Source organism: Amia ocellicauda, chromosome 12, assembly GCF_036373705.1.
Source record: "Amia ocellicauda isolate fAmiCal2 chromosome 12, fAmiCal2.hap1, whole genome shotgun sequence".
In the NCBI taxonomy this organism is placed as follows: Eukaryota; Metazoa; Chordata; class Actinopteri; order Amiiformes; family Amiidae; genus Amia; species Amia ocellicauda.
The window spans coordinates 16829437-16855466 of record NC_089861.1 but is presented as its reverse complement, the minus strand read 5'-3'; the positions used below and the strand labels follow the sequence as shown (position 1 = coordinate 16855466).

Sequence of the window (26030 nt, the reverse complement as noted above, 5' to 3'; positions counted from 1 at the left end):
ACCGCATACTTACCATACTACACGTACTGCATTACACTTTTCAGTAGTATGCATATTGGACGCAGAATATGAATTTGCAGTATGGTAAAAGTACCCGGATGGCTTGCTACATTCTCCAAAACATGCAGTACGGGTGAGACTATACCGACTTTTCTGGTGAACATTTCCATAATGGCTCGTTGCTCGCAGATACAGCCGAGAGCTTCCGAAGTTGACGTCGCAACAAGAAACGATTCGTAGCGAGCGTGATTATGAACATGATTATGAACATTAAGATGATTATGAACATGATTATTTTGGACATGAGTATGAAAAGGAACATGATTATGAACATGATTATGAGCATGTAATTCCCATCGTGCTTCACGGTCAGCTGAATCATTCATTTTCATACTGCGTACTGTACTAGTCAGAATATCAGTATGTATCATGCAGTGTGTACTTAAGCAGTATGTAGTATGCGGTTCAAATACAGCCCATGTCTGCACTTTATTATTACTATTACTATTATTAATAGGATCTAGGATGTAGGACTTATTTACTTCATATATACTATTTACTGTATATTATCTTAAAACCGTGTGTAATTACTTCACTATATTTGTATAATGCTCTTGTATTTTGTAAATCGCCCTGTATAGGGGCTTCTGCTAAGAAATAACAAATAATAATAATATACTACGTCCAATATGCTACTGCATACTACTGAAATGTTGGAATGTAGTTTTGAGTAACTTTTTGATTGCCCTGTATCACACTTGTCATTTGCATATTTAAGGGGTTATGATTTTAAAACGGAAGGATTAGTCCTTGAGGCTATTTCCACTGTATGATCGAGTATAATAATAAAAAAAAATCCTAATAATAATAAAAATATATTGCAAGAGAACAAGATTCTGCATGTTTTCACATTAATTTCATTATTACTGTTTTATTTGGTGTAATATTTTACATTGCATATATAAAACAAATGAAATTGTAATACTTATTGTTATTTTTAAAATCAGTTCTAAAATTGTCTAAACATTAAAATTCTGAAAATCATAATCAGAACAATACACAAAGCCAAAAAGAACCAAATACACAAAACAATTACTGTATTTTTTCATAAGTTTAAAATAACAATTCAAAACAAGATTTTTATTATTAATCATTATTAATAATTATGTACGTCACGTCAAACACATATGCTTAAAGAACTACGCTTCCCACGTGTTTTACTGGCCAGCCAGCCAGGGGGCACTTCAGAGAGACATTTTATTCGTGTCTGGGAGTTGTAGTTTTTCTTATACTCCCCAAGGCAGGTCCTCGCCGCTAAAACTACACTCCCGTCAGGCCACGCAATTGCGAGACTGTTTGGGTAGAACGAGGGGGGGACTTGTGTGTTTTTTCCGAGCGTTCGGTTCTTAAAGGAGAAGCGACACAAAGACAGGCCGCCCGACTGTACTGAGGCGCCCGGGCACTTAACGGGGATCTATCGCTTTAAGACTGCAGAAAAACGGGTATCTGGGGCTTTAAAAAAATAATAATAACAATAATAATAACCAAAAAAAATTAACAACATCTTTAAAACTCTCTCACAAAACATACAAACACGGGCGGGATTTACAATTACTGCAGTGGTGGTTACAGAGCAGGAGAGGGCGAATCTATATTTATATTAATACAGAGTTATTCGGGTCTGTACAAATGTGTGCAAGCGGGTCGTAGAAGCGCACTCTTGCGAAATCAATAATACATTGGAAAAAGATCATAGGTGTTCAAGGCCGCCCCAGAGGGAGCGGGGAGCGGGGCTCATGAACTCTGTTTCCACCAGGGCTGGGGGCGCTGGGGCCGGGGGAGGCTGCGAGCGATCACAGGCCGCTCTGCCCGGGGACCCCAGTCCAGCACCGGCCCAGGGCAGAGTGTTGCGAGAGCGGGGCGCCGGCCGACTCCACGCCTCGGCTGCGGTCACGGCCTCGGACGAGCCTGGGTCCGGACGGGTGCTGAGAGAGCGGACCAGCCGGGGGGTGGCTGTGTCGGGAGAGAAGAGGGCCGCCGACAGCGGGGCCCAGGCAGCCGCCCAGGCCCAGGCCGCTGACGGACCTGCTGCGGCCGCCGCTGCTCGCCGGAGGAAGGCCGAGTACCCGCGCCGCAGGAGGAACGCGGGAGCCCGGGCAGAGAACTCGGGAGAGACCCAGGCTGAGAGAGGCCCAGCGGAGCGGTGAGTCGACTGGAGGAGTTTAAGAAACAGAAGAAAAGGCACATGCGCAGCTGCTGAAACTACTGCAATATTGATAACACTAATAATAGTGTTACACTATGTATATTGTGTGTAATTAATATTATTGCTGATGTTAATATTTAAGCTAGCAGTGTCAATATAGGCGGTTCAAGTGTAGTGTCACTACACTAACCTGAAAGACACGAACACTTATCTACTCACAATAACACAACACAACTGCCCGGGTGTGAGTCTGTGTGTCTCTCTCCCTCTGTCTGCCTGCTTCCTTCCTCTCTCTCTCTCCCCCCTTTTTTAAAGACATATTTTCCGTCAGTCGAGCTGTACGAGAGAAACGCACAGCAGTGACAATCTGGACAATATTATTACACAATATTGCTAGTAGTCTAGTTTCATTACTTTTATGAGTAATTTCATGGCCGTTTATAAAAGTGGGAATATCATACTCATATCTTTAATGAATCCCAATTAGTGTTGCTTAATTAGTAGCAAGTATCCATGTATGAATCTGAGACAGACCTGTAACAGTTCCTTAACTATTATTAAATTTCTCAAGAGACTCCCTTCTCCTGGATGACTTAATTGTTACAGTTTTTACACACAATTACCCATTTATACAGCTGGGTTTGTAGTGGAGCATTCTGGGTACAGTGCCTTGCTCAAGGTTACAGCAGAAGTGGCCCCCACCTGGGACTGAAGCCATGACCCTCCACTACAAAGTCCAGAGTCCTAACCCATACTACACACTGCTGTCAATATTATGATGATGATGATATGATGATGATGTCACCTTTACAAGACTTGGATTAGGCATGGGTAAGGGGGACTGGTTCCCCCCTATATTGAGAGAGCATCAATGTATCCCATTCCCCCAGTTTATGAAAAATATGATCAATCATAGATATCATTTGCATAGTGTGCCAGTGAAATCGCCCCCCTACACATGTCCCTCTCCCTTTGACCACCCCCGAACACTGGACAGCACTTGCGCCCCCACCTTCGCACTCGTGGTGAATGGCCCCCCAACTTTTGACAGGAAAGTTACGCCACTCGCATGCTTAATCTCAGAAGCACTTAGAGAAAACATACAGCTTCTTTCACAGACTTCTCCCTAACACTGAATAGTCGTCTAGGTCTGTAGGACCAACCTATATTCATTCAAACATTCAAACAATATTCATAGTAATGTTTAATCTATAAATCTAAAGCCTTTCTTAACAAAGTAAAATAAAAATAATAAACCAACATTTTCTCATCATTGTTTTATTACGTTATTGTATATAACTTGTCATTCACAGAAAAAATAAGACTCAAAGGTTGTGGTGTAATGTACACCCCCCAGACTCGGTGGCAGTAGCATGTAGCATGTATAAGGGTGTCTGCCAATAAATAAATATAAATAGTAATAATGTGGAGTGAAGATCATATTGTGTTGCCTACTGTCTCCGTCTCTGCTGATGTTGTGAAGATGGGTCTGCTCCAGCGCAGTCCCCTTTCAGAGGCTCAAGAAGCTGCATAACCCTGTGACATATATTCTGTCTGATTTCACACAGACATCAAACTTTGACAAAGTCTGTGTAGACTTGGAAAAGTCCGACACTTCTTAGCTGTCCTCCTATACCACACTATGTCTGTTTTTTCCTTTTTGGGATCGGTTTGCATATGAATTATGTTATAACGTACTTAGTGTTGGGCGCTGTTTCCACTGATGACCCTCTCTCTCTCTCTCTCTCTCTCTCTCTCTCTCTGCAGTTCTGAAGACAAGCAAGACTCTACAGAGAAAGGTGAAATGTCATTCCCTGTTTCTCAGTGTTGATATACTCACTCAGTCAGCGTCTGTCATTTCCCCTGTCCTTCAGTGCTTTGGTCACTCTGCCGGTCACTCTGTCAGCACGTGTCAGTCATTCTTTCCATCCGTCAGCGGGTGTCCGTCACTCTGTCCGCCCCTGTCAGCAAGTGTCCGTCACTCTGTTCGTCGCACATGTCACTTGGTTAGTGTGTCTGTATTGTACTCCACTGTACTAACCCTCTCCTTCTCTCAGTAGAGGACTCTCTCCCTCGCTCTCGTCCCTCTCGGACCCGCCGCCCTCGCGCCCCCCCACGGCACAGAGAGCCCCTCCCCCGCAGCCCCCCAGCACTGGTCTGCAAAGCTGAGCCTGATCCAGAGACTGCGGGATATGGAGGTGAGAGAAGGAGAGGGGGAGTACAGGTTCAGTCAGGCAGTGTGTACCTTGTATGTATGGTCTGTGATGTACTCCACTATATAAATCTCTCACTCTCTCAGGCACAGTTGAGGATCTGCTGTCCAGAGCAGGAGTGAGGTAATACAACTTTACTTAATTTGGAATTCAGAAGCAATACTGGACTGGACTGTGTCTGTGCAGGACTAGGGCTGTAGATCCCCTGGACCACCTGCTTTATTGTACTGTAGTGTCACTATCTGCTATTTCCTCTCTCTCCAGTGAGGAGGAGGATGATGTGGTGATCAGTGAGGAAGACCCCCCCTTCAGAGACGACCCCAAAGACCAGAACTACAAACCAGAGACAGAGAGGTAGAGCAAGCAAGGCAGCCCCTGACTTACGACCCCCCCATTACATACAATTCTATATTATCGTCCTAACCCCATGTCCTAATTTTCTCCAGTAACCCTATATATATATATATATATATATAATCTCACCTAAAGGATTATTAGGAACACCTGTTCAATTTCTCATGAATGCAATTATCTAACCAACCAATCACATGGCAGTTCCTTCAATGCATTTAGGGGTGTGGTCCTGGTCAAGACAATCTCCTGAACTCCAAACTGAATGTCTGAATGGGAAAGAAAGGTGATTTAAGCAATTTTGAGCGTGGCATGGTTGTTGGTGCCAGACGGGCCGGTCTGAGTATTTCACAATCTGCTCAGTTACTGGGATTTTCACGCACAACCATTTCTAGGGTTTACAAAGAATGGTGTGAAAAGGGAAAAACATCCAGTATGCGGCAGTCCTGTGGGCGAAAATGCCTTGTTGATGCTAGAGGTCAGAGGAGAATGGGCCGACTGATTCAAGCTGATAGAAGAGCAACTTTGACTGAAATAACCACTCGTTACAGCCGAGGTATGCAGCAAAGCATTTGTGAAGCCACAACACGTACAACCTTGAGGCGGATGGGCTACAACAGCAGAAGACCCCACCGGGTACCACTCATCTCCACTACAAATAGGAAAAAGAGGCTACAATTTGCACAAGCTCACCAAAATTGGACAGTTGAAGACTGGAAAAATGTTGCCTGGTCTGATGAGTCTCGATTTCTGTTGAGACATTCAGATGGTAGAGTCAGAATTTGGCGTAAACAGAATGAGAACATGGATCCATCATGCCTTGTTACCACTGTGCAGGCTGGTGGTGGTGGTGGTGTAATGGTGTGGGGGATGTTTTCTTGGCACACTTTAGGCCCCTTAGTGCCAATTGGGTATCGTTTAAATGCCATGGCCTACCTGAGCATTGTTTCTGACCATGTCCATGCCTTTATGACCACCATGTACCCATCCTCTGATGGCTACTTCCAGCAGGATAATGCACCATGTCACAAAGGTCGAATCATTTCAAATTGGTTTCTTGAACATGACAATGAGTTCACTGTACTAAACTGGCCCCCACAGTCACCAGATCTCAACCCAATAGAGCATCTTTGGGATGTGGTGGAACGGGAGCTTCGTGCCCTGGATGTGCATCCCACAAATCTCCATCAACTGCAAGATGCTATCCTATCAATATGGGCCAACATTTCTAAAGAATGCTTTCAGCACCTTGTTGAATCAATGCCACGTAGAATTAAGGCAGTTCTGAAGGCGAAAGGGGGTCAAACACAGTATTCGTATGGTGTTCCTAATAATCCTTTAGGTGACATATATATATATGTTTGTTTTAAGTCAAATATCACTGTTTTATAGTTGTCCCCTGTTTCTGTAGTCAATTTGGGTATTTTTAGGGTATGAGATTCCAGGAACGGATCCATCATTTATAACACCGTGCATCTCGGAAAAAAGGGTTCGACTTACGATGCCCTTCCAGGGACCGATTAGGTAATAAGTGCAGGTATTACCTGTACTGTATTGTAGTGTATCATATTATAGTGTACTGCAGAGAGACCTACTCTCTTTCTCTCCCTCTACCTCTCTCTCAGGGACCCCCCCAAGCCTCGCCGGCGGCCCCCCAAGACTAAGGAGGAGAGGAGGCCACCTGAGATCAAGACAGAGGGAGAGAAGGAGGGAGAGAGGGAACGAGAGAGGCAAGGAGAGATCGACGTGAAGCAGGAGAACGAGTTTGGGGAGGAGAGCGAGCCACCCAGGAAGTGAGAGATGGGGAGAGGGAGAACTGTTTACTGACACACTGACTGACTGACTGACTGACTGACAGACACACTGACTGACTCTCTCTCTCTCTCTGTCCAGGAGGGGGCGGCGGCGGAAGGATGACAAGAGTCCTCGTCTTCCCAAGAGACGGTACGTAAACAAGCTGTTAATTGGGTTAATTGCTTTCTTGTTGGTAAATTGGTTCATTAACGACTAGATGATGTGTGATGTTCCCGTGGGTCTCCCGCAGGAAGAAGCCTCCCATCCAGTATGTGCGCTGTGAGATGGAGGGCTGTGGTACAGTCCTGGCACACCCCCGCTACCTGCAGGTCAGTGGTAATGTCCTGACTGTATTCGTGTCTGTGTATCTGCATTTCTCTCTCTCTGTACAGTGTTCAGTCAGTGTGTCTGTTCTGTACTGTATTAACCCTCTCTTTCTCTGTCTCTGTCTCAGCACCACATTAAGTACCAGCACTTGCTGAAGAAGAAGTACGTGTGTCCACACCCCTCCTGTGGGAGGCTCTTCAGACTGCAGAAACAGCTGCTACGCCACGCCAAGCACCACACAGGTGCGCACACCCACCTTTACCTGAACACTCACCTGTATATATAATATACTTGAACACTCACCTGTATATATACCTGAACACCTGTACACTCACCTGTATATATAATATACTTGAACACTCACCTGTACAAACCTGCATATATACCTGTGTATATATACCTGAACACTCACCTGTATATGTAATATACCTGAACACTCACCTGTATACTGAGAGGCAGTACTGTACAGTGAATGTTCAGGCTGTGGAAACAACTGCATAGACAAATAAAGCAATACACCTGTAATCACAATCACACCTGTACTGAACACTCACCTGTACACACACTCTTTTGCACTGTATTGTACTGCACTAACAATCTCTCTCTCTCTCTCTCAGACCAGAGGGACTATATCTGCGAGTACTGCGCTCGCGCCTTCAAGAGCTCCCACAACCTGGCTGTGCATCGCATGATCCACACTGGGGAGAAGCCACTGCAGTGAGTGTGTGTGTGTGTGTATATGTGTATGTGTGTGTGTGTTTGTCAGTCAGTCAGTCAGTCAAACCACCACATGAATTGGTGATACACTAACCCTACCCCCCCCCCCCCAGGTGTGAGATCTGCGGGTTCACCTGCCGCCAGAAGGCCTCTCTGAATTGGCACATGAAGAAGCATGACGCCGATGCCTCGTACCGCTTCTCCTGCAGCCTGTGCGGCAAGCGCTTCGAGAAAAAGGACAGTGTGGTGGCGCACAAGGCCAAGAGCCACCCGGAGGTGCTCATCGCCGAGGCCCTAGCCGCCAATGCCGGGGCGCTCATCACCGGGGGTGGGGCCGAGATGGAGCTCCTGCAGGCGGGCGGAGCAGCAGGGGCAGAGGGGGCAGAGGGGCAGGGTGGGGGGGGCTGTAGTGGTGCCCTGGCCCAGGCTGGGCTGAGCGACCCGGCCGGTGCTATGTCTGTGGGAGTGGGGGACCTGAATCTGGAGGCCAGTCTGGATCCCAGTCCGAGTGTGAACCCCCCTCCCACTGCCAGTCTGGATCCCAGTGCACTGAGTGTGAATAGTCTGGGTCTACAGCAACAAGAGCAACATCAGCAGCATCAGCAGCAGCAGCAGCAGCAGCAAGAGCTCAACTTACAACTAGAGGTCCCTCTCTCGCTCTCCCTCCCTCCTTCTCTTGCCCTCCCCCATCCCCATTCCCTCCCTCTCTCGCTGTCCCACTCTCACTCCCTCCCTCCTCCTCCGATGCCTCCTTCCTCCTCCTCTTCGCAGCAGCAGATTGTGCAGCTGCCCCTGTGTGCCCATGGAGAGCAGATACAGATTCACATTCACATGCAAGTGCCCCCTCCTGCTCCTGCCACCTGCACTGCTACTGCTGTCTCCCCGCAGCCTCCACTGCAGGCCCTCTCTCTCCAGCAGGGGGAGGCAGGGGAGAACGCAGGAGGAGGAGTAGTGGGCAGCAACATCCTTCTCTCCTCTGCTCTCCCTCCAGCTCCTCTCTCCCTTCCTCTCTCCCTCCATCACCCACACACCTCTCTCCACCCTCCTCCTCCTCCCTCCTCTTCCCCCCTCCCTCTCTCGCCTCCCCCTCTCGCTCCTGTCTCTGTCTCTCTCCCCTCCTCGGAGGGACTGGGTGGGGGAGGAGGAACGGGGATGGAGGGAGGAGGGGAGCGAGGGGGAGAGGGAGGGCTGGGCTCCAATGATGCCCTCCACTCCTCCTCCTCGTGCTGCACCACGTCTTCAGCCCCCTCCTCTCTTGGGCTGGTGCTGAATGCAGAGGGAGGGAGAGAGAACACGGGGACACTGTGAGGGTTGAGAGAGTGAGGGAGGAGAGGAGAGGAGAGGATGGGATGGGAGAGGAGAGGAGAGATGAGGGAGGGATGGAGAAGAGGAGAGGATGGGGGATGGAGAAGAGGAAAGGAGGGAGAGCATCTAAACAAGATACAGGTACAGTCACACTGAGGGATGAGGAGGAGCGATGGAGGAGTACACAGTAACAGATACAGGTACAGCGATCTACTGGAGATGAGAGACGGAATGAGTGGGTAGGGGTTAGCACAGTAATGACTACAGAAATAGCAACACTACCGGAGAAGGTGGGGAGGGGGGAGAGAGGGAGAGCGTGCATTTAATCTTGGGACACTCAGTGGACAAAGAGAGAAAGATAAAGATGATAGGAAGCAAAACCTAAAGCAATTGAGAGACTGAACCAAGCAAATTGAAGACCAAGACATGCGAGAGGAGGCAGGAGAGGGAAGTGAATCCTGTTCATGAGCAGGAACAAGACGACACATTGAAAAAGAAAGGAATGGCTTGTTGGGGGGGACAGTTTCTTCAGACGTGTACAGTAATACGTGTATATATCTATATACTATGACACAGACGCACACTGAGACATTGACACAGAGAGAGACTCACTCTGATGCTGACAGACACAGTTGCACACACTTGGTGACAGACACAAACACTGATGCACTGATACAGAGACGCTCATACAGTAAGACACTGACATACAGTTACACAGGCACTTTTACAGACTCAAATACTGATACAATTACTGAAACACTCAACACACACAATGACTGGTATCAGGTAACAGCTGCAGTCTAATATACTGTCTAAAACAAACCTGGTTTTAGTTTAAAACCATACAGATTCAGACACACAGAGACACTTTAAACATTGATATTTCTATACATTGACTTCCCTGTCCTACAGACTGCAGACAAACATGGATGGTGACAGAGCGGCTTGCCTCGAGTATAACGGTGTGCTCAGTTTACTGTGTTGCAGCACAACGCACTCCAAGTTAGCACAGCACAGAGAGCCAGGTGAGGGAATAAGAGGAGAGAAGAGGAGGACTGAGGGATGAGAAAGAGGAGGGAACAGCAGGGGTCCCAGTATCAGTGGTTATAGCAATGTATATAGACCCACACACACACACTATATATATATATATATATATATATAGACTGTACCCTTTCTTCTCTTCAATACTCTGTATAGATTACTGTAGCCCATTACTCTATCCACCTTTCATCCCCTCCATCCCTCCCCCTCCCCCTCCCCCAAAACCCTGTTATTTGTGTTCCCTGTCAGATCCAGTGTATAACCCTGTTAGCACATTAAAGCAACTGTATAACAGACAAGACAATAAATAAGTGTTTCTGCTCATGTTTGGGTCTCTGGAGTTCTTGGATTTCTGTGTGAGAGACAGGTGTGTGTGTGGGGGTCAGGGAAAGATTTTATCTTTGACCCTGGAAACAAGGTTTGGTTTTCAGCGAATCTGCATAACAGAAAATCAAGTAATAAAAATCGATAATAATTTATGTGACAGTATTAATGTAAATAATATAATTTGATTATATTTCTAAAACAATATTAAGCTTCTTTTGATTTATAGAAAAGAAGGGATAATACCCCTAGTCTCCACCTTGCACAGGGCAGCTTAGGTCCATCTGGTCAGGCTGCTGTGCCAGTCTCTCTTTGGTCTTTCTGCTTGTCCTTTTCTCCTTTTTTGATTTTGCAAGTTTATAGTGATCCTCTCAACCAATCATAGTGGAACACCTCTATGGCATGAGCTCCATGCATGAGGAGCTCATGCTTTACCATGGCCCCCTCTGCCCAGGCCTTAGGTCAAATGGTGAACACAAGAATGTACTGCACCCTGGTCTGTTTGGATGAGTTCAGACTATGCATGGATATTGTTAGGAGACACAGGCCTCCATAGAGAAATTCCTCCATTGTAGAGAAATATGCTGTACCTTAGAATATTTTACAGCAGAAAGTTACTGTACAGAAGCGCAGGGGCATCTAGCCCTGACCAACTCAACAGCACAAAACAAGAGTCACCAATACAGAATAAATTATTTATTATGAATGATTTAGATCTGTAAGACACTGCAGTAGCAATACAGCATGCCTGAGTACAGTAAATTCACAATAATACAGTTGTGTTTAATTATCTGACTTTACACACATGCAGACACACAGTCACACCATCACACACCGCACATTATTACTGCTGCTCTCAAAAAATCTCTCCCTCTGAGTCCCAGCCATGTTTTCTCTCTCAGTCCCAATGTCCCTCTCTCTCTCTCTGCATGGAGTATGCTTTCAGGGCTCGTTTGGGAGGGGTCAGAGAGTCTGTCAGCCCTGCCCCCTTCCTCCTTCTCTGTGCACCCCCTTCCGGTCCCAGGCTGGAGTTCAGACTGGGACTGGGAGTGTGTCCGCTCTGTCTGTGTCCACTGTGACTTTGTCCATTGTGACTCTGGCTCTGTCCACTGTGTCCCTGTCCACTCTGACCCTGGCTGTGTCCACTGTCACTCTGTCCCCCAGTCCCCCCCAGATTGTCCTCGGCGTGCAGGAATTTACAGCGCTGCCCGAACCGACAGCGCCCTGTTTTCGCAAAGCCAACGCAGACCCGCGGGACCCCGGGGCCGGAGACGGGAGGGGTGCGGGACAGGGACAGGGGGACGTGGTGCTCCAGCAGGCTGAGTCTCCGTCTGTCGTTCTCGCGGAACGGGTTCGAGAACACGCTGGCCTCTCCCAAAGACAAAGGGGCCAGGACTGGCGCAGGGAGGAGCCTGAGGGGAGTGGCAGAGGAGGAATTGGGGGGGAGGGTTCCAGTGTTGGGGGCCAGTTGTGGGTTGATTGAGGTGCTGGGTCCTGGTTCTGCCTCAGAGTCCAATTCTGAAGAATCTTCATCATCTTCAGAAGCCAGTAAGAAATTCCTGCCATTCCCCTCTCCCTCTCCCTCAGACTCTCTGTGTTTCTCTCCTTCTCTCTCTTTCTCTGCTGTGGACTCTCCTTCATGCTTAATTTCTCTCTTTCTCAGAGACCCTCTTACTGTCTTTTTCTCTCCCTCTCTCTCGGACCATCCAACTCTCTCTGCTTCATCTCGGCGTCCATGTGTCTCTCTCTCCACTGTCCCCCCGTCCGTCTCTCTCGCTCCTTCTCTGGCTGTGTATTTCGCTCCCTCTGACTTCATTTTTGTCTCTCCTCCTCCGCCTTTCTGCTCATTCATGGTTTCACTGTGTGTGTGTGTGAGAGAGAGAGAGAGAGAGACAGAGACATTAACAGAGAGAGAGGAAAAAAAACAGAAATGGAGAATTTGAGAGTGTGATGGAGTCCGAGATACTGTTAGAAACTACACTATTATACAGCATTACAGTACATTATTGTATAGTAGAATAGGTAGATTACACTATATTGTATTATATAACACAAGAGTATATTACACTTTAATGTCTAGCACTACAGTACTACACTGTAGTACAGGGGTGCTCAATCCTGGTCCTGGAGAGCCCCTATCCACTTACTCTTATAGGTCACCCTAAATCACCAATTTCGTAATACTGGGAGCACATATGAGTTATTAATCTTGCAGGTATTCAGATAATTCCTCCAACAGTTTCTAAAGGACTGAATTTACCACACCACCTGCTTCATCGATCAGGATTAAATACTTCCAGCGATACTTACTCAGTGATACAAGGGTGACCTCTAAAATCTGCTGGATTGGTGTTTTCCATGACCAGGATTAAACACCCCTGCTGTAGTATATATTACAAAACACTGTATTATATAACTAGTGCCCTGCTCTTTATGGGACCTGCTTTCTAAGGCTGCACTTCACTCCTCCCTACACAAGGTGGCCATGCAGTCTGCTTAATTAAACCACTGATTGATTAATAATCTTAGGATTGCTTTAATTCTAAATTATTTGTTAGAATATGTAAATAATTTAAATGTTTCCATTTACTAGCAGGAACACATCATTTATCATGAAAATATATAATAAATAAATAAACAAACAGCACTGATTCCCAGAACAATGTATATAAAATACTGAATTCATAACAGCAATGCTGTAACATACACATTACAAACATAATAATAATAATAATAATAATAATAATAATAATAATAATACATCTTATTCACAAGCAGCACATTCACTGTCATTTACAGTTTCATGAGGGGAAGAAAAGGCCCTTTCATGTAAGTGTCCTATTAAATGTAATCATCGTCAGTTGGTTGACATTGTTCTCTCAACACTTGGCCATAAGAATTTACATTTCTTCCAGCATCTACAGAATTGATAACCACAGACAAAAATATTTTAGTCTTTCCTCATATATTCAGAAATAATTCACCGGCTTTAGAGGTTCAAGAGGTTCTTTAGCACTGCAGTGTTTGGTGAAATATTTGCATTTAATTTCCCTCGAAGCCTGCATAAAAAGGGATGAGTTTGAATGATATTAAACAGCAGAATACCAAGTGCCCCATCATGTTACACACGGCTCAGGTGGCAACATTATGGCTAAAGTACAGACTCTGTTGGGCTGCTTCTGTCAGGTGGTCTCTAAAATGTAGTTTTCTGCTTGGGCAATATACACATTTTGTTAGCGGTTCCAACCAGAAAATGATTTGCCCAGAAATTGAAAATTGAGCTGACAGAGGCTGTAATCTGGGCATTGTGAGTTAAGTGTATTGAATTTGGCAGTAAACCTTGAAAAATGTAACTGTATACCTTGATCATATACGCTAACTAGCATTATCAGAGATAAATCCATTCACATCATTAAAATAACTGTTAAAAGATTTCACAATGCCCAATGGCACCAAGAAGTAATTCATACAGTTCAGATTAACAGATTAGCAAAACATTTGGATCTTTTTCATCTGTAGACTCATCACTAACTACAGGTACTCTGTCAGGCACCTTTACCAGTTGTACAATGTTTGTCTTGTGCAAATCAACAATTTGGGGTAGATATTCCTTTTTCAGTTTACCTGATGTAGGAATTGCTCCCACATTTATTACGTTTGTTCAGAAATACACATAGTTTAGGATTATCTTTTTTTCCTGTGGAATATTAGCACAATCAAATGGCTATCAAAATGTTGGCATTCAGTGGTGTATTGTGGCATGTGTGGCAGCAGCGTGGGGTAGCGGTCAGGGCTGGTCAGGGGTCGTTGCTTCAGTCCCAGGCGGGGGACACTGCTGCTGTACCCTTGAGCAAGGCACTGCCCCTAGATTGCTCCAGTGAAAACCCAGCTGTATCGACAGGTAATTGTGTGTATAAACAATGTGAGTCACCCTGAATAAGGGCATCTGTGAAACAATATAAACACCTAAATCAAATGCTTCGAGTTTTTTTGTATGCATCAATTTATTAAATTACCATATTAACAAATCTTGATCATTATTTGTGGATTTATGAATTGTGAATTCAATTACTATAACGTGAATCTGCAGGGACACATAGGGCATCGCAGTTTGAAAACGCCCTGTATATAACACTACAGGACCACACATCCGAGCTCAGAGCAGTTTTCCTAAATAGACCCCAAGACTGATGTGCCCGTTTAACAGCATAATCCTTTAATGCGCAAATGCGAGGCCAGCAGGAGACACAGGGTGCACAGGACAGACACTAAGTGCCATATGATGAGTCGGGAGTTAAAAAGTGTCCTGGAGGACAGCCAAAATGCAGGCACATTATCGCACTGCCAGTTGATTCAAGTTTCACGAAGGTACTTGTTATACATCATCATTATTTAATTAATATATTATTTACTGCCTTGACGGCAGACCTAAAAAAGCCTGTCGACTTCAACCTACACTGTATTGTTTTACACTGTATTGCTGTCATGTGTTGTACTGTAATGCACTATGTATTGCTGTAGCATGCTGCAGATTGTATTATGGATTGCTGTAATGTACTAATACTATACTGTGTATTGCTGCAGGTTGTATTAGATGGATTGTGCAGTAATGTAACTGCACCTCTGATCGTACTGCACACAAATCCAAAGCCATAATCTCTATGCCGACGTGTGTGTTATTATTAATGATCCTCTTTGTGTATGTGTCTCTGCGTGTGTATTAACCTCTCCGCTGTCTCCACTCCGTCTTCATCGCTCTCCGACTCGGAGGAGATCCCATATCCGACCAGAGCGCTCCCCGAGCCCGCCATTCCCGCCATGCCTGCCTCGCCAACAACAACATCCGCCTCCGCGTCCAAGCGCGCTTCCGGCTTCCGGTCGGGCCGCTGGAGCCGTGCGATGTTTTCATCAGAGTTGCTCTCTGTTTTTATGGATTGATGGGGTGTGTGTGTGTGTGTTTTATTGTAATATTAAAATATTGATGAGGAATATTGATTCAGGAAAAGCAGTAAAATACAAACTCAGCACTTTATCGAATGAAACTCCAAATCCAATTTCTCTCTGGGGCTGAGACACTGTGGCCTGGGAGGACTGGGGGACGAGAGAGAGAGAGAGATTGTGAATGAGTGTAAGTTTGCCAGTTTCTGACACACAAAAATCTCTCTCTCTGGGTGTCTGTGACAAATGTCCACAAATGGTACAAACACTACACACATGTATAAATACATGTGTCTCTATATGTATTTATAATTTTATCTGACACATGAAAATAAGACACTCTTATTGGTTAACACTCTTAACATAGTTACATAGAATAAACCTGAGACAAGACACACTGACATACACACACAGTGTCACACTGATCCATCCACATACTCACATACAGACACTTATTATATAAGTGTATCTGTGTGTGTAGAGACAAAGACACACATCATGATATATATGGAGAGAGAGACACACACACAGGAACTCACAGGGCCAGAGATGCACACATACACAACCCCTCCCCCTCTCTGAAAGGAAAATGTGCTGCGACTGTAATAGCATTCTGTCTCTACTAACAGAAAGATGGATATAGAGACAGATGGACAGATAGGGAGACGCAGAAAAACAGAGAGCGAGAATGCCTTTTAAAATTATGAAGGGCTTTTTCTAATTATACTCCAGCTGAGAAGTGCACACAAATGGACACGCACAGAGCATGCTCATCTCGTCTGAAGATACACATTCCCATTTCAGTAATGGTCCCAAGGTCACTTTCACAGATTATTATTATTATTATTATTATTATTATTATTATTATTATTATTTGTAGTAGTAATAGTAGTAGTAGTAGTGATGGTGGTGGTGGTGATGGTAGCAGTAGTACTAGTGTAGTAGTAGTAAGGATTCTGAGCGGCAGTATTATGTTTTTACCACACGGTGGCACTGTCCAAGAAGGTGCTTTATTTATATAAAGTGAGTGTATTTAGAGGGGAACTCGCGCAGTCCCTTAAAGTCCCTTAAATCCACAACTGTCCAAAAGAAATAGTCTCTGCAGGAGGAATAAAAACTTCAAGATTGTCTAGTCCAGGGGTTTTCAAACTGGTCCTGGAGTACCCCCTGCCCTGCTGGTTTTTGTTCCAACCTAGGTCTTAATTACTTAATTGAATGGTATATTGCTTTGTTAGGTCAATTAAAGGTTCAATTAAGTAATTAAGAGCTCGGCTGGGGAAACAAAAAGCAGGGTAGGGGGTACCCCAGGACCAGGGCTGGGAACCACTGGTCTAGTCCACTGCTAGAGCGAGGTCTGTAGAGTTTGCTGTTATCCAGATATAGATGCGGTCTCCAAACTCAGTCCAAAAAGTACACCCAGTGTCCATGGAAATGAAGTTATTGGGAAAAAGTTAAAATCCAGTTACACCAAAGATAGCAGTACTATGACACATTTTGTGTTGAAAGTCTACACAAAAAATGTGTTAATAGTACTGTCTTTCTTCTAACACAATGGAAGTGCGTTATTTATTTTTAACCACAATCCTCTGCGAATGTGTCAACCAATCGCCTCCCACAGTGTCTGGACTTTCTACACAACCTGTTCTGTGGCCACGGGATTACAGAGGTGAGTAACATTCATTTATTTTAATCCTCAATTTGTGTTAATCCTCGGAGTTAATTTTACAATGGTAACACAATTATTTTTTCACGTAGTCATTAATGGACACCAAACGAGCAGGATGGGTCGTTTGTAAACTTTCTTACGTCGCGGAAGAGCCCGGTACCATGTGAAACAAAAACACTCCGCATTTCGACATTTTTTAAACTCGACATTTAAACGGGTTTAACAGGAGACATTCTTGTTGTGTTTTCTTGCCATGGCCCCAGGGCCCTTCCGTACAGATATAACGTGTTACAGATTGTTTTGAAGGGTTTAGTGTTACGGGGGCGATATAAGGACAGCTTAGTGGTAGTTTAGTAATAGTTTTATATCCGCTATTAAAACGAGAATTAATATTGTGTCCATTGTGAAGCCAGTCCTCAGTGACGCGGGAGACCCGGGTTCGAGTCCCGCCCCGCCGCGGCCGTCACCCCCAGTGCGTTACAATGTGTTTCTGGGTTGTGTTTCGGGGGGACTGCAATTTATACAGTGAGGTTTAAATAATCGTTTAATCAAAAAGAAAGTGATGCATTGTCATTAATTCACTTTCGACCTGTCCATAGGCCTGCTGTGTACTAGACGTGTCTCCTCCACACGGAAGCGCATTGAGCCTCATCTGAGCAGCGCCAAGATATCAGTGCTCGGAGTCTCTATGTGCGGCTGTTACACTTGCCAACATTGAATGTATAACATATTTATTCATGTTATTTACATATTTAAAATATCCATATTTAGACGTTTAACAGATGTTAACTTCATTTAAAATGTGGATTATCCCACAGATGTTTAATGCATAATACGCTGTATATAACAATTATTGTATTATGCATTATTTGACATGATACAACTAATTTTCAGAACAGCATCTTTAGGGTAAATAAGTGCAATCATTTGACTTAATTTTACTGTATATACTGTACTATGTCTTGCATAAATTGTTTGATTGTAATTTTGTTTTGTACTGAATAATTTACTTAATAAGAAAAAGACATCTGCTACATGTTTGCAATAGTAATAATTTATATTAAGGTTTATCTGTTTACATTAAACAACTTCCACATAGATTCCTTTGTTAAATTAATAATATATCTAAGCCAACGTGATGAGTAAAACTAACATATTACAGTGTTCATGAAATAACACATTTGTGCTAATATTCCTACACACAGCTTGTGTTAACTTTAACACAACAGGTGTTGTTTTAACACATTACTGAGTGTGATTAAGGACAACACATCATGTGTTGTTTTTAACACATTTGTTCTAAGAGTGTACAAAACGCATACAAAAGATACAATACACAAATGTGCGTTCTTAAAAGGATAACGTTTTAGGTCTCCGGGTCTTGTTCTCTGCTACTCTCTCACTTCATTCAGCTCTCATTTCAGTTGAACAAACCCTTTCTAAAAGGCTACCGCAGCTGTCGGTTATTACGCCATTAAAGGACGGTAGTTAATAACAAGCTAATCTGTGAAAATCAATCAACAAACAAACTCGTGCAAAACCGAAAAATCATAAGTGTATAAATCACAAAATCAAGTGCGAAAATTAAGAAAATCAAACAAGCATGTGTTAAATGTATATGAACAAATACGTGTAATAAATACAAAGCCAGAAAAAACATTCCGTAAAACCAAGCTAATTAAGTATCAATGTCCCACGGGTGACATTTTCTATTTACACATAGATGACAGGATGAGCGACCTGGGTTTTTAAGGGTTATAAGACAGTATGAATTGAAAAACACAGGGTAGCCCATTCTGACAGGTCCCTTGTGTCCGACAGGATGAGCTTCCTAATGTTTTCATTCCAAGCAGTAGCTCATTTTGTTTTCCAGACTATCGGCAGCTCAGCCTGATAGGGAAGCTCATTTGGTCAATGTATGAAACTGTGCCTCCTGACACCAGTTAGGGCACAGGCGGAGGTGCCGCTGAGCCACAGTGGAAACCCCCTGGACTGGCACGACCACGCCGAGGTGTCCCCGAGGTCTGTGCAGTGAAGCGGCCTGTTCTTCTGTTCCGCTTCGCCGCTCCAGCGCAGGACATTCCCTGTCTGAGCAGACCTGTCCACATTCCTGACGTACATCCCACCTGCTTCTCAACTCCTCCCCGGTCAACACAGACAAAAACAAGGAAAACAAAGAGAGGCACCGCGAGAGAGGTACCACTTTATAGTTGCCTGGCTATAAGGTGACAGAAGGCGACACTCCACTGAAAGATTTAGGTAGGTGGTTGTGTGTTGTTTTACTGTACTTCTGTGACTGACTGGACGTTACCTTATCTCCCTGAGTACCTGAGCACTGCACTGAGGGGAAGAGAGACGGACAGGGTACATTATAGCCACGGTAACTGTTCACTGCAGTGCACCAATGCTGCACGACAGACAGTACATTACATATACATTGACTGATTGACAGGGCACTACAGTAGCTACAGTAACCCGGAGCTAAGAGAGTGTCCTGAAGTGTCGGGAGCTGCGAATATTGTGGAGTCTGTTTTCCTGTTGTTTGCTTATTGCTCGATCGTTCTGTGTCTCGGCGGATACTCAATCTATTGAGTGAGTGATTTATGATTTATTATTATTATTTGTTGTTGTTACACTAGAGCAATACAGAATACTACAGTGTAGTACTACTATATTACAGCAAGCTACTTTTCACTACCCTACACTAAAAATACATAATTATACTATTAATAGTAGGGACAATAAGGCATTGAAGAATAAAATAATTAGAAGAAGAAGAAACACACACACACACACACACACACACACACACACACACACACACACAAACCACCTCTTCCTGGAATGCACATTCTGTTACATAAACCCCTGCATGAGTCAGTTAATTTGGTGTTTGGCAATCAAGGGCCAATGCTGAACAATGGATCAGTGTGCAGTTGTGTAACTGGGAAATAAAGCCAACATCCTTGGCTATAAATACTATTTCTGTCAAGATTACAGTAATGGTAATTATGATAATGATGATGACAATACCGGTAGTGGACAAAAAAAGTGGAACACCAATATAAACTCATTAGGGCCTTGGCCCACCACAGGTATGTGCCATGGCATAGAGTCTGCCAACATCTGAAATCCTGCCAGAGGGATGCTGCACCTTTCTTGCAAATGCATCTGCCTGATAGAAAGGGAAAACGCTGGCTCAGAATATCTCATAGATGCCCAATTGGGTTCAGATCTGGTGACTGAAGAGGCCATGGCATATGGATAACATAACACAATGTGCTGCTGTGGACAGGACGATCTGCAGAGACTCACCTTTCTTGACTTGCACTTCGGTGCCTCGTCCACTGCTGCCCTTTGCTGATGAGGTCTTTCCCTCAGCATTTCATTCCAACACCGACACCGACACCACCACCACCAAACACTCTCCAGCCATCACACCTCCTTCACAGTCACTTGGGTCTCCTCTTGCACCCAAGCTAGCCATAATTACAGTCAACCAAGCTTGTCCAGCATTTTTATATATGACCCTAAGCATGCTGGGATGTTATTTGCTTAATAATTCATTCAATTTTTTGTCCACTACCAGTCTATCAATGATAGTAAAGATGATTATAAAAACAATATAATACTTTTATTATTACTAATAATAATACTGAGTAGTAGAAGAAGAAGAAGAAATAACAACAATATAAAATCTCTTGAAATTCAAATTAAATATACACATTTAAATAGCATTATCTGTAGGTGACTCAAGTCTTATTTACCAGCTACTGAGTGACTGACTGACATATATACTGACTGATGGACTGACTGACTGTGTGTTGTGTTGATGTTATTTTTGCTTTATGGATTTCCAACTTATTGATTGTTTTAGATTTTTCTCCCTGTCTGTCTTTGTCTCTCTTTCTCCACTTAAAAAAAAAAGAAGAATATTTCAGTATTATGAGTATTATGCAGATAAAGGTCTAAGAATAAGCCTACAGGTATAACATTTCTACTGTCTGGCAGACAATCTGAATTCTGATCTTATTTATGTGATTTCCTTTTCCTGTTACTTCTTTGAATACGTTCCAGCTGTATCGCCATTAAAATATCAAACAGCACCGCCAACATGAAGGAAACTTCAGAGGAGCGACAACATCCTGCCAGGGAGGGTGGTCCTCGTTGTGGTAGAGTGGCCTAGTGGGTGTGACACTCATTTCTAATTCAGTTACTCTTCCAGATATTACAGTAGTACTGGAATAATTACAGTAAACATGTTTGTACTGTCAAATATACACTCACCTAAAGGATTATTAGGAACACCATACTAATACTGTGTTTGACCCCCTTTCGCCTTCAGAACTGCCTTAATTCTACGTGGCATTGATTCAACAAGGTGCTGAAAGCATTCTTTAGAAATGTTGGCCCATATTGATAGGATAGCATCTTGCAGTTGATGGAGATTTGTGGGATGCACATCCAGGGCACGAAGCTCCCGTTCCACCACATCCCAAAGATGCTCTATTGGGTTGAGATCTGGTGACTGTGGGGGCCAGTTTAGTACAGTGAACTCATTGTCATGTTCAAGAAACCAATTTGAAATGATTCGACCTTTGTGACATGGTGCATTATCCTGCTGGAAGTAGCCATCAGAGGATGGGTACATGTTGGTCATAAAGGGATGGACATGGTCAGAAACAATGCTCAGGTAGGCCGTGGCATTTAAACGATGCCCAATTGGCACTAAGGGGCCTAAAGTGTGCCAAGAAAACATCCCCCACACCATTACACCACCACCACCAGCCTGCACAGTGGTAACAAGGCATGATGGATCCATGTTCTCATTCCGTTTACGCCAAATTCTGACTCTACCATCTGAATGTCTCAACAGAAATCGAGACTCATCAGACCAGGCAACATTTTTCCAGTCTTCAACTGTCCAATTTTGGTGAGCTTGTGCAAATTGTAGCCTCTTTTTCCTATTTGTAGTGGAGATGAGTGGTACCCGGTGGGGTCTTCTGCTGTTGTAGCCCATCCGCCTCAAGGTTGTACGTGTTGTGGCTTCACAAATGCTTTGCTGCATACCTCGGTTGTAACGAGTGGTTATTTCAGTCAAAGTTGCTCTTCTATCAGCTTGAATCAGTCGGCCCATTCTCCTCTGACCTCTAGCATCAACAAGGCATGTTCGCCCACAGGACTGCCGCATACTGGATGTTTTTCCCTTTTCACACCATTCTTTGTAAACCCTAGAAATGATTGTGCGTGAAAATCCCAGTAACTGAGCAGATTGTGAAATACTCAGACCGGCCCGTCTCTCACCAACAACCATGCCACGCTCAAAATTGCTTAAATCACCTTTCTTTCCCATTCAGACATTCAGTTTGGAGTTCAGGAGATTGTCTTGACCAGGACCACACCCCTAAATGCATTGAAGCAACTGCCATGTGATTGGTTGGTTAGATAATTGCATTAATGAGAAATTGAACAGGTGTTCCTAATAATCCTTTAGGTGAGTGTACAATGCCACTTTACAGGGTCTCCTGTGTTACTATAATGAATACAGCAAAGCTACTGGCAACTCTAGCTTTACCATGGATTACAGATATATGTGTGTTCCTTATGGGTACATATACATGATTGCAGTTCGCAACATCTCCAAATGTGGAGCACAAGCAAGCCTGTGTTTCTATGGGCTGGTGCTCTGTGCCCTGGGCCCCTGCTCTGCTCTGGGACAGTGACCGAGTCACAGTGAAAGAGACATGGACAATCAGCACCCAATTATTTCAAATAAAGTTATTATTATTATTATTATTATTCTCTCCCTCTCTCTCTAACTGATAGACTGTCTGACTGAATGACTGTGTGTTGTGTTGTTATTGTTGCTTTATGGATTAGCAACTTAAAGGTTTTGTTGTTGACTTTCCACCCCGTCTCTCTCTCTCTCTCTCTCTCTCTCTCTCTCTCTATGATAGGGGGAAGCCAAGTTTAAAGCTTAAAGCTCAGTGAATACTTACTCACTTGAACAACAACAGTAACAGCAACAACACCACAAACCTGACCCAACCACAGTCACACAACAACCACAGCAACAGCACAGACAGACACACCTTGGCCATGGCCACCCTGCCACGTGACCAGTGTGTTCTGGAGGAGATACTGGGTTGTGTGGTGTGTCTTGACCTCTACACTGACCCGGTCACCCTGCCCTGTGGACACAACTTCTGCTGCCACTGCATCTGGCAATACTGGAGTGGAAGTGGGAATGGGGCAACCTGTCCCCAGTGCAGAGAGACTTTCAGGCACCGGCCATCACTCAAGAAGAACCACAGCCTGGATCACATAGTGGAGGAGCTGAGGGGCCCTCGACGAGAAGGAAAGGGAGTGAGAGTGGGAGAAGTGGTGGTGGAGACCCTGCCGGTCTGTGACTCATGTCCAGCTCCTGTAAAGTCCCAGGTTCTGGTGTCCTGCTCTGTGTGTCTCCTGTCTCTCTGTGTCCTCCACGCACAACAGCACAGAGACAGCCTGGTCTTCAGAGGACACAGACTGAGGGACATCAGAGGAGGAAAGGGACAGACACAGACACAGACACAGGTGAGTCTGAGAATATATACTGGACTGGACTTTGCTGGACTGCAATGCACTGTACTCCATTGTAGCTCTCCAGGACCAGGGCTGGAGACCCCTGCTGTACTAGCGTGTACCATATTACACTGTACTAGACTGTGTTGGATTGAACTAGACAATACTGGACTGTACTGGATTGTACTGGTTTGGACTGTAATAACTGGACCGGGTGGTACCACACACGTGGATTTTTACTCTCCTCTCTTCTCCTCCGAGCAGAAAATGAATGACCTGCTGAAGAAAATAGAGGAGGGGATCATAGAGAGACTGAGTCTGCTGGAGTCTCTGAGCCGAGCCACTGAGACAGCCAGAGTGAGTATCTGTCAGAGAGAGAGAGGGAGATAGGGAGGTAGGGAGGGGTGTGTGGATACAGGAGAAATTAAACAGAAGGAGAGAGGCATACAGGGAAGTAGGGAGGGGTGTGGGGATACAGGAGAAATTAAACTGAAGGAGAGAGAGAGGCCGATAAGGAGGTAGGGAGGAGTGTGGGGATACTGGAGAAATGAAACTGAAGGAGAGAGGGAGATAATGTAAACTGTAAACTTGTTGGACACATTTTGTGTGTGGGATTACTGTTACTGGTGAGTGTGTATGACTGTATGTGCATGTGAATGTGTGAGAGTGTGAATGAGTTTGTGTGTGGGTGTGTTTGTTTGCGTGTGCGTGAGTGTGTAAGTCTGTTTCTGAGCTGCTGTCTAATTCTCTCTGTGTCTCTGAGTCTCTCTGTTTCTGTCTCTCATTCTTTGTCTGTCCTCCCCTTCCTATCTCAGCACCTCCTTCTCCCCTTCCACACCGCAATTTTCCACACTTCTCTTTCAGCCATTTAAACCCCCCCTCTCTCTCCCTCTTTCTTTTCCTCTCATCTTATAGCTTTCTGTGGAGGAAGAGAAAGGGGGATGCATGCAAGCACTGGAACAGCTAGAGGCGAGGGTGGCAACACTGAGGGAACAGCTGGGATCACTCATTGAGGAGATGGAGGGAGGGAGAGAGAGAGAGAAAGAGGGAGGCTGGAGAGATGAGACAGAGACTTGAGACAGAGATGGAGGAGCTGTGAGAGAGGGGCAGGAAGCTGAAGGAACCACAGCCAGGGGACAGTCTACAGGTGAGAGGGAGAGAGATGGAGGGAGAGGGGAAGAGAGTGAGGGAGAGCTAGATGGACAAGGAAGTTTCCTGTTTGTTGTATAAATTTCATTGCATTCATTCACATTTCATCTCTTTCTCTCTCTTCAGGGTGTCCAGTCAGTCAGCCCCCCCCCGTCTGTCAGCTGGTCAGTGTTTCCCTCGGTGCTGTGACCTCTGCCCTGACCTCTATAACCACCGAGTTCCAGAGGCTGTGCAGAGAGGAGCTGAACGCAGCCATCAGACCAGGTACAGACTGACACACTGACTGACTGACACACTGACAAACTGAGTGACTGATTGTTTAATGCACTGACTAACCTACTGAATATTTCTCTCTCTGTGTTTTTCAGTCAGAGTGTTTGCATTTAATCCTGTGAAAACTGCACTGACAGGTCAGTCTGGGTGTGTGAAAGTATGTGTGTGAGAGAGTGTCTGCGTGTGTTAACGGTGTGTGTCTGTGTCTGTATTTGTATCTGTGTCTGATCTCCCTCCTTTTGTCTTCATAGGTCTGGACTATGTCAGCATGTATGCAAGTAAGTTAATTTTACCTTATAAAGTGACCATATCTGATCCTGCTCCTCTCTTCATTACATTATACTGTACTGAGCCCTCCATCCCTCCCATTTTCTTTCCAGCGGATGTCCGTGTTGACCCAGCATCAGCCCACCCCTGCCTCATAGTCTCTCCGGACGGGAAGAGCCTCCGGACTGGCCCCCGGCGCCAGCTCATGTGGGGACAGGAGAGAGAGTATTTGGGTGGGGGAGGGGATTGAAGGTGAGAGACTGAGAGAGAGGCAGTGTCTGGACTACATTCTGTACACAAAACTGAAGCACTGAATAGAGATGCTGTATTTTATTGTACTACAATGCATATTATCTCCATGATCTTGTACTGTATTGTGTATAAGCTCTATTATTTTGTATTGTACATTATCTGTAATATATTGTACTGTATTATATTGTTTTACATCTCTTTTATAATCTATTTTGTTATATTTCATTGTATGTACTGCTATGTGTATTATATTAAATGCACTGCACGTCTATCAGGGTGATCCAGAGATAAAATGTACCTAATGGGACAACAGTGGAGAAGTATTTTCACATACTTCTGTCATCTAGAATGTTTACCATTTTATTATCAGTTATGATCATTATTATCAGTACTAGAATGTGTAAGACTAATAGTAGCACAAGTAGTAGTAATATGTATTATTAGTAATAATAATAATAATAATGGTTGTAGTATAAGAGTTAATAGTATATTTGATAAATGTACATAGGCAATTATTATTATTATTATTATTATTTGTTTGATAGTTTGACTGTTTGTTATTGTATTTATTGTCAGACGCCCTTATCCAGGGCTACTTACATTTTACAAAATCATTAAAAAGTGCATTAATACAAATCAA

At 44.4% G+C, this 26030-nt stretch overlaps 3 protein-coding genes across 7 annotated transcripts; 2 read left to right on the top strand and 1 right to left on the bottom strand.

Moving 5' to 3' along the window:
* The first annotated feature begins 1353 nt into the window (after positions 1-1353).
* On the top strand, positions 1354-10281 carry zfp91 (ZFP91 zinc finger protein, atypical E3 ubiquitin ligase). Of its 2 annotated transcripts, none has more exons than XM_066718495.1 (11): positions 1354-2203; positions 3974-4005; positions 4267-4404; positions 4506-4542; positions 4684-4773; positions 6396-6563; positions 6664-6714; positions 6815-6893; positions 7019-7133; positions 7509-7608; positions 7722-10281. In XM_066718495.1, the coding sequence occupies exons 1-11, from the start codon at positions 1797-1799 to the stop codon at positions 8914-8916; spliced, it is 2412 nt and encodes an 803-aa protein (XP_066574592.1). In that variant the 5' UTR covers positions 1354-1796; the 3' UTR covers positions 8917-10281. The 2 variants fall into 2 exon arrangements, with proteins under 2 accessions (XP_066574592.1, XP_066574591.1); XM_066718494.1 differs by having other exon boundaries at positions 4264-4404.
* A 681-nt stretch (positions 10282-10962) lies between these two features.
* LOC136764438 (uncharacterized) lies at positions 10963-15132 on the bottom strand. Its single transcript, XM_066718493.1, has 2 exons — positions 15007-15132; positions 10963-12140 (listed from the first exon to the last, which is right to left on the bottom strand). Exons 1-2 carry the CDS (start codon positions 15099-15101, stop codon positions 11180-11182), a joined length of 1056 nt encoding a protein of 351 aa, XP_066574590.1. The 5' UTR covers positions 15102-15132; the 3' UTR covers positions 10963-11179.
* Positions 15133-16554: 1422 nt separating this feature from the next.
* LOC136764437 (E3 ubiquitin/ISG15 ligase TRIM25) lies at positions 16555-26030 on the top strand. 4 transcript variants are annotated; one of them, XM_066718488.1, is made up of 9 exons: positions 16555-16885; positions 18759-19144; positions 22843-23461; positions 23711-23806; positions 24365-24596; positions 24725-24862; positions 24967-25008; positions 25123-25149; positions 25252-26030. In XM_066718488.1, the coding sequence occupies exons 3-5, from the start codon at positions 22985-22987 to the stop codon at positions 24524-24526; spliced, it is 735 nt and encodes a 244-aa protein (XP_066574585.1). In that variant the 5' UTR covers positions 16555-16885; positions 18759-19144; positions 22843-22984; the 3' UTR covers positions 24527-24596; positions 24725-24862; positions 24967-25008; positions 25123-25149; positions 25252-26030. The 4 variants fall into 4 exon arrangements, with proteins under 4 accessions (XP_066574585.1, XP_066574586.1, XP_066574587.1 ...); XM_066718489.1 differs by having other exon boundaries at positions 16559-16885; positions 23714-23806; XM_066718490.1 differs by lacking the exon at positions 24365-24596 and having other exon boundaries at positions 16560-16885.

What these genes read in the sequence shown, in the direction of transcription:
- zfp91 (XM_066718494.1), top strand. Translation starts at nt 1,797, where the DNA reads ATGAACTCTGTTTCCACCAGGGCTGGGGGCGCTGGGGCCGGGGGAGGC. An exon ending in GAGAGCGAGCCACCCAGGAA is followed by an intron (nt 6,564 to 6,663) that starts GTGAGAGATGGG and finishes CTCTCTGTCCAG; the next exon opens with GAGGGGGCGGCGGCGGAAGG. An exon ending in CCACGCCAAGCACCACACAG is followed by an intron (nt 7,134 to 7,508) that starts GTGCGCACACCC and finishes TCTCTCTCTCAG; the next exon opens with ACCAGAGGGACTATATCTGC.
- LOC136764438 (XM_066718493.1), bottom strand. Translation starts at nt 15,101, where the DNA reads ATGGCGGGAATGGCGGGCTCGGGGAGCGCTCTGGTCGGATATGGGATC. An exon ending in GGAGTGGAGACAGCGGAGAG is followed by an intron (nt 12,141 to 15,006) that starts GTTAATACACAC and finishes ACACACACACAG; the next exon opens with TGAAACCATGAATGAGCAGA.
- LOC136764437 (XM_066718488.1), top strand. Translation starts at nt 22,985, where the DNA reads ATGGCCACCCTGCCACGTGACCAGTGTGTTCTGGAGGAGATACTGGGT. An exon ending in AGACACAGACACAGACACAG is followed by an intron (nt 23,462 to 23,710) that starts GTGAGTCTGAGA and finishes TTCTCCTCCGAG; the next exon opens with CAGAAAATGAATGACCTGCT. An exon ending in GAGCCACTGAGACAGCCAGA is followed by an intron (nt 23,807 to 24,364) that starts GTGAGTATCTGT and finishes CTCATCTTATAG; the next exon opens with CTTTCTGTGGAGGAAGAGAA.